The 9,242-nt window shown below is 60.5% G+C and overlaps 1 protein-coding gene across 3 annotated transcripts; it reads right to left on the bottom strand.

The window, feature by feature from the left end:
* Positions 1-415: 415 nt before the first annotated feature.
* LOC136374846 (zinc finger protein 850-like) lies at positions 416-8,463 on the bottom strand. Of its 3 annotated transcripts, none has more exons than XM_066340239.1 (3): positions 7,322-8,463; positions 2,599-2,778; positions 416-2,514 (listed from the first exon to the last, which is right to left on the bottom strand). In XM_066340239.1, the coding sequence occupies exons 1-3, from the start codon at positions 8,461-8,463 to the stop codon at positions 1,386-1,388; spliced, it is 2,451 nt and encodes an 816-aa protein (XP_066196336.1). In that variant the 3' UTR covers positions 416-1,385. The 3 variants fall into 3 exon arrangements, with proteins under 3 accessions (XP_066196336.1, XP_066196334.1, XP_066196335.1); XM_066340237.1 differs by lacking the exon at positions 7,322-8,463 and adding an exon at positions 3,143-3,174 and having other exon boundaries at positions 2,599-2,956; XM_066340238.1 differs by lacking the exon at positions 2,599-2,778 and having other exon boundaries at positions 416-2,556; positions 7,352-8,463.
* Between the last annotated feature and the right edge of the window lie 779 nt (positions 8,464-9,242).

The raw sequence follows: 9,242 nt of genomic DNA on the forward strand, positions 1-9,242 counted from the left end.
AGGACGGGGACAGGGGATGGGAAATGAGGATGGGATGGGGACAGGGGATTGGGACAGAGGATGGAAACAGGGAACGGGGACAGGGGATGGGGACAGGGGATGGGAACAGGGAATCGGGACAGGGAATCGGGACAGGGAGAGGGGATGGGGAATTGGGACAGGGGATGGGGACAGGGGATGGAGACAGGGTAAGGGGACAGGGAATGGCCATGGGGACAGGGAACAGGGGCAGGGATCAGGAACAGGGAACGTGGACCGGGGGTAGGGACAGGGAATTGGGACAGCGAATGGGGACAGAGGATGGGTATAGGGAATAGGGACAGGGAATTTGGACTGGGAACGGGCACAGGGACAGAGCCTTGGAATGGGACTGTAAATACCACACAGCGAGTGGTTATGATACTGGGGATGTGGACAGGGACCAAGAATGGGACCAGGAATATCAGACTGGGAATGGGAGTGGCACCAGGAATAAAGGACGGGGACCTGGAATGGGATTGGGAATAGGAAAACCAGAAGCGCACAGGGAACATGGGTAGATGAAGCCTTGAGAGAATGAGAGATGGGGATTAGGAAGGTGGGCCGGGATCAGAAATGGGAATACAGGAATGGGACTGGGAACATGGGAACAGGACAGGGAATCCAGCAATGGAAGTGCGGGGCCAGCAACGGGACCAGGAATCTGAGAGTGAGAACAGGGCAGGGAATACGGGACTGGGAATACAGGAACAGCAACCAGACCAAGAATATGGAAGACAAAGGGGGAATGAGACAAGGAACAGGATCTGGACTGGGATGGGAGCAGGATGGCACTGGGAGTGGGGTGAAATGAGAACGGGCAGGGGCAGGAGGAGTGACAGCGAAGAGAGGCGGATCCTGGACCAGGGACACCAGGAACCATTACAGGGGGAGATGGGGACACTTCCTGGGCAGGACGTCATTGATCCGGTGCCCCACGACCTCCGCCAGGGTCTCCCAGCACAGACGGAGCTGCTCGTCCTGGGCAGCCCAAAGCCCTGAGCAAGGCCCAAGTCCCTGCCAGGAACCCTCAACTGCCTCACAGGCAGCATCCCCCACAGCCCCTGGAGGATCCCCCCATGTCCCCATCAAGGTCCTAGTTCAATATCTTTATCTTAAGGCAATTTTATGGTGTTTTGAAAGGACAAAGAGAAATGAAACAAAACCTCAGATGTCCATGGGGAGCCAGGAGGGCGTGGAGCCCCCAGCCAGGTGTCTTCCCAACAGGGATCACCGGCACCAGGGATCACCGGGGCTCTGCCCACCGGGGCTCACTGGGCATCATCCAGCGCGGATCCTCCCATGGGGGATGGAGCTGGAGCAGCGCACGAAGCTCTTCCCACACTCGGGGCACTCCAGGGCTTCCCTCAGTGCTGCCTCCGTTTGTGTTGGGTCAAGGTTGAGCTGTGTGAGAATCTCTTCCCACACTGGGGACACTCGTAGGGCCTTGCTCCGGTGTGGGTTCTCTGGTGGACGATAAGGGCAGAGGTGCAACTAAAGGTCTTCCCACACTCCCCACACTCGTAGGGCCTCTCTCCGGTGTGGATCCTCTTGTGTGTGGTCAGGGTTGAGCTCTGCCTGAAGCTCTTCCCACACTGGTCACACTTGTAGGGCCTCTCCCCACTGTGAATCATCTTGTGTCTGATCAAGTTGCGCCTATCGCTGAATGTCTTCCCACACTGGTCACACTCGTAGGGCCTCTCCCCACTGTGAATCATCTTGTGTCTGATCAAGATGCGCCTATCGCTGAATGTCTTCCCACACTGGGGACACTCGTAGGGCCTCTCCCCGGTGTGGATTCGCTGGTGGATGTCTAGGTAGGCGTTTTTCTTGAAGGCCTTCCCGCAGTCGGGGCAGTGGAAGGGTTTCTCATCCGTGTGAATGCGCTGGTGCCGGAGGAGAGTATAGCTGGTCTGAAACCTCTTCCCGCATTGGTCACACTCGTAGGGTCTCTCTCCTGTGTGGATTTGCTTGTGGAGAATTAGGTGGGAGCGACTGCTGAATCTCTTCCCACACTGGGAACACTCGTAGGGCCTCTCCCCTGTATGGATCCTATGGTGTTTGATCAGGGTGGATTTCCTCCTGAAGCATTTCCCACACTGGGGACACTCGTAGGGCCTCTCTCCGGTGTGGGTTCTCTGGTGGACGATAAGGGCGGAGCTGCAACTAAAGCTCTTCCCACACTCCCCACACTCGTAGGGCCTCTCTCCGGTGTGGATCCTCTTGTGTGTGGTCAGGGTTGAGCTCTGCCTGAAGCTCTTCCCACACTCCCCACACTCGTAGGGCCTCTCCCCGGTGTGGATGCGCCGGTGGTTTATGAGGGCGGAGTTTTGCTTGAAGCTCATCCCGCAGTCAGGGCAGCGGAAGGGCCTCTCATCTGTGTGAATCCGCTGGTGCCTGAGAAGATCAGAACTGGTCTGAAACCTCTTCCTGCATTGGTCACACTCATAGGGCCTCTCCCCTGTGTGGCTCCTCTGGTGTGTGATCAGCTGAGATCTCCCCCTGAAGCTCTTCCCACACTCCCCACACTCGTAGGGCCTTTTATTGGTGTGGATCATCTTGTGGGCAGTCAGGTGGGACCTGTGCCTGAAGCTCTTCCCACACTCCACACACTCGTAGGGCCGTTCTCCCGTGTGGCTCCTCTGGTGTGTGATCAGCACAGATCTGGATTTGAAGCTCTTCTTGCATTCCGAGCACTTGTGGGGCTTCTCCCCAGCGTGACGCCGCTCAGGGACCCCCAGCTCCGAGCTCTGCCCGAGGGTGGGTCTTTCCTCCTGGGAGCCCCGAGATGTGCGTTTGCAGCCCCTCCTGGTGCGGGATCTCCGGGCCTTTTCCTCCCCGTTGGATTCCTGCGCCGTGGAGCCGCTCCAAAGGGCCTCTGGCACCAGCTTCTGCCGCGGGGCTTTGTCCTGCCCGGGCTCCGTGCTCAGCTCCGTGTCTGGGGGAGGAAGGACAAGGAGAGGACGGGATTTGTCTCCGTGCCACAGCCAAGGGGCAGGAGATGCCCTCAGGGCAGCCCCGGCAGCACGGCGTCGGCAGCGGGCTTGTGCTGCAGCCGGGGGCCAGGCTGGGCCGGGACATGGAGCAGGACAGAGGGGGAAAGGGGCACTGACTGCCTCCTCACCTGCCTGCGCCTCCCGGGACATCTTCCTCTTCCTCGCGCCCTCTTCCTCCTCCTCCTCAGGGGCCGAGGCTGGGCAATGGGAAATCCTGCTTTGGGGGGAAAACGAGGGCTGAGCGCGTTGGCTCGGCTGCTCCCGCTGCCCGAGCGCAGCTGCACAAGTCAGCGCCCCTTTCAGCCTCGGGGGGCCCGGAGCCCGCTCATCTCCGGCCTCTGCCCGCCGGCACCGGGCCACGGCCACGTGGGACCCGCCCAGATCCCTCCGGGGCCATGTGCGGCTGGGCTTCGGGCTCCTGCGGGATCCGAACACGCCCCGGGCCGCAGCAAACCCCTCCCGGAGAGCCCGGCCGTGGCTTTGGGGCGAGCTCCCCCTCCCCGCTCACCTGCGGGTCCCGGGGGGGGCGATGCTGCCGGAGCCGGGGGAGCTGCGGCCGGAGCGGGCGGGCGGGGGAACCGCGTGCTGCTGCTGCTGCTGCTCCTCTTCCTCCGCTCCTCCTCTTCCTCTGCTTTCCCCCCGCATCCGGCTCCTCCTCTTCCTTTTCTCGCTCTTTTCCTGCTGCTTTTCTCTTTCCCTTTGCTGCTGCTCCGGCTCTGTCCCTCCTCTTCCTCCCGCCCTGGGAGGTTCCAAAGCGGCGCGGCCCCGCGCGGCCCCGGGAGCGATCCCGGGAGCAGCGGGAAGGAACTGGGAGCGCTTTCCCTCCCAGTATCGCTCTTACTGGGAGCGCTGGGAGGGAACTGGGAGCGAACAGCGCACGGACTCGGCTGCCGCCGGCGCTGGGCGGGGCCAAGCCCTGGGGCGTGGTTATGCAAATACGGGAGGGATTTCGGGCTGTGATTGGTGGGCGGGCGCAGCGCGGGGTTTCCCGGGCGACGTGAGGGGCGGAGCGATGGCGGCGGCGTCCGGTGAGAGGGGACAGGGAGCGGGACTGGGGACAGGGACTGGGGACAGGGAGCGGGACTGGGGACAGGGAATGGGGACAGGGAACGGGAATGGGGACAGGGAATGGGGACTTGGACTGGGGACAGGGAATGGGGACAGGGAACGGGGACAGGGAACGGGGCTGGGGAAGGGGAATGGGGACTGGGAACGGGAATGGGGACAGGGAACGGGACTGGGGACAGGGAATGGGGACTGGGAATGGGGACAGGGAACGGGAATGGGGACAGGGAACAGGACTGGGGACGGGGAGGGTGAATTGGGGACAGGGACCGGGACTACGGCGCTGAGACCACGGATGGCACCGGGCACGCGAGACGAGAATCAGGGCAATCACTGGGAATTGGGCCGCAGTTGAGGACCGGGACTGAGAATCGTACCAGGAATGTGCGCAGGGACAGGGAATGGCACCAGGAATTCGGACTGGCCCTGGAAATTGGAACTGGAATTGAGGACCGGGACTGAGACCGGGACCAGCACAGACAGTTGCATGCTTATTACGAGAAAGGGAATTGGGATGTGACCGGGAATGGGGACGGGGACTGGGAGTGAGACAGAGAACACACGAGTGGGAATGCGAATGGGTCCGAAAACACAGGAATGGGACCGGGAATGGGAATATGGGAACAGGACAGGGAATATGGAAACAGTGAGAGCAGAGGGAATATGGGCCGGGGATTGGTGTCCCAAAGCGTTGCGGTGAAACACCTGCGGGGCTGCGAGCTCTGCAGCTGGGCCTCCCCTGGGCTGCTGCGGCCCAGCGCCCAAAGGCTGGAGCTGCAGCCTTGCTCCTGGGCCAAGAGCAGGAGGCTCCTGCAGGCCCGTGTCCCCTCCGTGTCCCCTGCAGGAGAGAGGGCTCAGAGGGGGTCAGGGTCTGCAAACACACGCAGGAGACCTGATGGTCCGTTTTAAGGGTCTCAGAGCACAAGAGACACAGTTTACTTAATAAAAATGCACTTTTATTTAGTGGCAAAAAATGCGCTAGTGGGGAGAGAAATAAAGAATACTAAGAAAGATAGAGAAAGAGGGGAAGGGGATTATAGTTACCAACGTGGAGGGACGAGTCCTCGAGGCCGAGATGCTCATAGATACGATCTTCTCCAGTGGGGTGATCAGAAAAGTGAGTGGGGGTCTCCAGGGATTTTATAGGTGGGACAAGGCGGGAACTAAAGCGAGGGGCACAGAGCCAAAGCAGGAGCCACCTGTGCTGAGGCCAAGCGAGGAGCACAGAGCCAGAGCGGGAACCTCCCGTGCTGAGGTTGGGTGCTCGGGAACAGGCTGCACACCGTACATGTCCCTACTCTGCTATGGACACACCGGTTTGGGCAAGTAGCCTTGGCTCAGGCCACTGTGACCAGTTCCATTGTTGTGGCACTCCGTTCTCATGGAGATGCAGACCAGTCCTCCGAGACTTGGCAAACGTTCCACCTCGGCCAGGCCAGGGGCTCCTTTCAGAGCCTGGGGTCTCTGTCCTCAGCCGTTGGAGACGGTCGTGGGGCACATCACATCCTTGGGCAGACTCTGAGAGGGGCTGCTCTGGCCAGCTGGGGCCTGGGAGAAATGGCCAAAGCCTTGTGCTCTGTGCAGCCGGCCAAGGACAGCAGCAGGGCTGGAGGGTTGGTGTGCCACAGGCAGCCCGAGCTGTGGAGGCCCTGAGGAACCCGTGCGAGAGGCGGCCCTGGGGAATGGGGACAGGGAACTGGGAATGGGGACGGGGAACTGGGAATGGGGACAGGTACGGGGACAGGGGATAGGGAATGGGGACAGGGGATGGGTATAGGGAATGGGGACAGGGGATTGTGACAGGGAATCAGGACGGGGACAGGGGATGGGAAATGAGGATGGGATGGGGACAGGGATTGGGACAGAGGATGGAAACAGGGAACGGGGACAGGGATGGGGACAGGGGATGGGGAACAGGGAATCGGGACAGGGAATCGGGACAGGGAGAGGGGATGGGGAATTGGGACAGGGGATGGGGACAGGGGATGGAGACAGGGTAAGGGGACAGGGAATGGCCATGGGGACAGGGAACAGGGGCAGGGATCAGGAACAGGGAACGTGGACCGGGGGTAGGGACAGGGAATTGGGACAGCGAATGGGGACAGAGGATGGGTATAGGGAATAGGGACAGGGAATTTGGACTGGGAACGGGCACAGGGACAGAGCCTTGGAATGGGACTGTAAATACCACACAGCGAGTGGTTATGATACTGGGGATGTGGACAGGGACCAAGAATGGGACCAGGAATATCAGACTGGGAATGGGAGTGGCACCAGGAATAAAGGACGGGGACCTGGAATGGGATTGGGAATAGGAAAACCAGAAGCGCACAGGGAACATGGGTAGATGAAGCCTTGAGAGAATGAGAGATGGGGATTAGGAAGGTGGGCCGGGATCAGAAATGGGAATACAGGAATGGGACTGGGAACATGGGAACAGGACAGGGAATCCAGCAATGGAAGTGCGGGGCCAGCAACGGGACCAGGAATCTGAGAGTGAGAACAGGGCAGGGAATACGGGACTGGGAATACAGGAACAGCAACCAGACCAAGAATATGGAAGACAAAGGGGGAATGAGACAAGGAACAGGATCTGGACTGGGATGGGAGCAGGATGGCACTGGGAGTGGGGTGAAATGAGAACGGGCAGGGGCAGGAGGAGTGACAGCGAAGAGAGGCGGATCCTGGACCAGGGACACCAGGAACCATTACAGGGAGAGATGGGGACACTTCCTGGGCAGGACGTCATTGATCCGGTGCCCCAGGACCTCCGCCAGGGTCTCCCAGCACAGACGGAGCTGCTCGTCCTGGGCAGCCCAAAGCCCTGAGCAAGGCCCAAGTCCCTGCCAGGAACTCTCAACTGCCTCACAGGCAGCATCCCCCACAGCCCCTGGAGGATCCCCCCATGTCCCCATCAAGGTCCTAGTTCAATATCTTTATCTTAAGGGCAATTTTATGGTGTTTGAAAGGACAAAGAGAAATGAAAACAAAACCTCAGATGTCCATGGGGAGCCAGGAGGGCGTGGAGCCCCCAGCCAGGTGTCTTCCCACAGGGATCACCGGCACCAGGGATCACCGGGGCTCTGCCCACCGGGGCTCACTGGGCATCATCCAGCGCGGATCCTCCCATGGAGGATGGAGCTGGAGCAGCGCACGAAGCTCTTCCCACACTCGGGGCACTCCAGGGCTTCCCTCAGTGCTGCCTCCGTTTGTGTTGGGTTAAGGTTGAGCTGTGTGAGAATCTCTTCCCACACTGGGGACACTCGTAGGGCCTCGCTCCGGTGTGGGTTCTCTGGTGGACGATAAGGGCAGAGGTGCAACTAAAGCTCTTCCCACACTCCCTACACTCGTAGGGCCTCTCTCCGGTGTGGATCCTCTTGTGTGTGGTCAGGGTTGAGCTCTGCCTGAAGCTCTTCCCACACTCCCCACACTCGTTGGGCCTCTCTCCGGTGTGGATCCTCTTGTGTGTGGTCAGGGTTGAGCTCTGCCTGAAGCTCTTCCCACACTCCCCACATTCGTAGGGCCTCTCCCCACTGTGAATCATCTTGTGTCTGATGAAGTTGCACCTATCGCTGAATGTCTTCCCACACTGGGGACACTCGTAGGGCCTCTCCCCGGTGTGGATTCGCTGGTGGATGGCTAGGTAGGCGTTTTTCTTGAAGGCCTTCCCGCAGTCGGGGCAGTGGAAGGGTTTCTCATCCGTGTGAATGTGCTGGTGCCGGAGTAGAGTATAGCTGGTCTGAAACCTCTTCCCACATTGGTGACACTCGTAGGGTCTCTCTCCTGTGTGGATTTGCTTGTGGAGAATCAGGTGGGAGCGACTGCTGAATCTCTTCCCACACTGGGGACACTTGTATGGCCTCTCCCCTGTGTGGATACTATGGTGTTTGATCAGGGTGGATTTCCTCCTGAAGCATTTCCCACACTGGGGACACTCGTAGGGCCTCTCTTCTGTGTGGGTTCTCTGGTGGACGATAAGGGCAGAGCTGCCACTAAAGCTCTTCCCACACTCCCCACACTCGTAGGGCCTCTCTCCAGTGTGGATCCTCTTGTGTGTGGTCAGGGTTGAGCTCTGCCTGAAGCTCTTCCCACACTCCCAGCACTCGTAGGGCCTCTCCCCGGTGTGGATGCGCCGGTGGTTTATGAGGGCGGAGTTTTGCTTGAAGCTCATCCCGCAGACGGGGCAGCGGAAGGGCCTCTCATCCCTGTGAATCCGCTGGTGTACCATGAGATTGGAGCTGGTCTGAAACTTCTTCCTGCATTGGTCACACTCATAGGGCCTCTCCCCTGTGTGGCTCCTCTGGTGTGTGATCAGCTGAGATCTCCCCCTGAAGCTCTTCCCACACTCCCCACACTCGTAGGGCCTTTTATTGGTGTGGATCATCTTGTGGGCAGTCAGGTGGGACCTGTGCCTGAAGCTCTTCCCACACTCCACACACTCGTAGGGCCGTTCTCCCGTGTGGCTCCTCTGGTGTGTGATCAGCACAGATCTGGATTTGAAGCTCTTCTCGCATTCCGAGCACTTGTGGGGCTTCTCCCCTGCGTGACGCCGCTCAGGGACCCCCAGCTCCGAGCTCTGCCCGAGGGTGGGTCTTTCCTCCTGGGAGCCCCGAGATGTGCGTTTGCAGCCCCTCCTGGTGCGGGATCTCCGGGCCTTTTCCTCCCCGTTGGATTCCTGCGCCGTGGAGCCGCTCCAAAGGGCCTCTGGCACCAGCTTCTGCCGCGGGGCTTTGTCCTGCCCGGGCTCCGTGCTCAGCTCCGTGTCTGGGGGAGGAAGGACAAGGAGAGGACGGGATTTGTCTCCGTGCCACAGCCAAGGGGCAGGAGATGCCCTCAGGGCAGCCCCGGCAGCACGGCGTCGGCAGCGGGCTTGTGCTGCAGCCGGGGGCCAGGCTGGGCCGGGACATGGAGCAGGACAGAGGGGGAAAGGGGCACTGACTGCCTCCTCACCTGCCTGCGCCTCCCGGGACATCTTCCTCTTCTCCTCGCGGCCTCTTCCTCCTCCTCCTCAGGGGCCGAGGCTGGGCAATGGGAAATCCTGCTTTGGGGGGAAAACGAGGGCTGAGCGCGTTGGCTCGGCTGCTCCCGCTGCCCGAGCGCAGCTGCACAAGTCAGCGCCCCTTTCAGCCTCGGGGGGCCCGAGCCCGCTCATCTCCGGCCTCT

Source organism: Sylvia atricapilla, unplaced genomic scaffold (genome assembly GCF_009819655.1).
Source record: "Sylvia atricapilla isolate bSylAtr1 unplaced genomic scaffold, bSylAtr1.pri scaffold_156_arrow_ctg1, whole genome shotgun sequence".
Lineage (NCBI taxonomy): Eukaryota > Metazoa > Chordata > Aves > Passeriformes > Sylviidae > Sylvia > Sylvia atricapilla.

Excerpts from the sequence above, each read along its gene's own strand:
- LOC136374846 (XM_066340239.1), bottom strand. The coding sequence starts at position 8,463 with ATGATCCACACCAATAAAAGGCCCTACGAGTGTGGGGAGTGTGGGAAG. Across the intron at positions 2,779-7,321 it reads TGTCCCCAGTGTGGGAAGAG|CCTCGGGCAGAGCTCGGAGC; the intron begins ATTCTCACACAG and ends GGAAAGACCCAC. Across the intron at positions 2,515-2,598 it reads GGGAAGAGCTTCAGGCACAG|ATCTCAGCTGATCACACACC; the intron begins GTCCCACCTGAC and ends CTTCAGGGGGAG.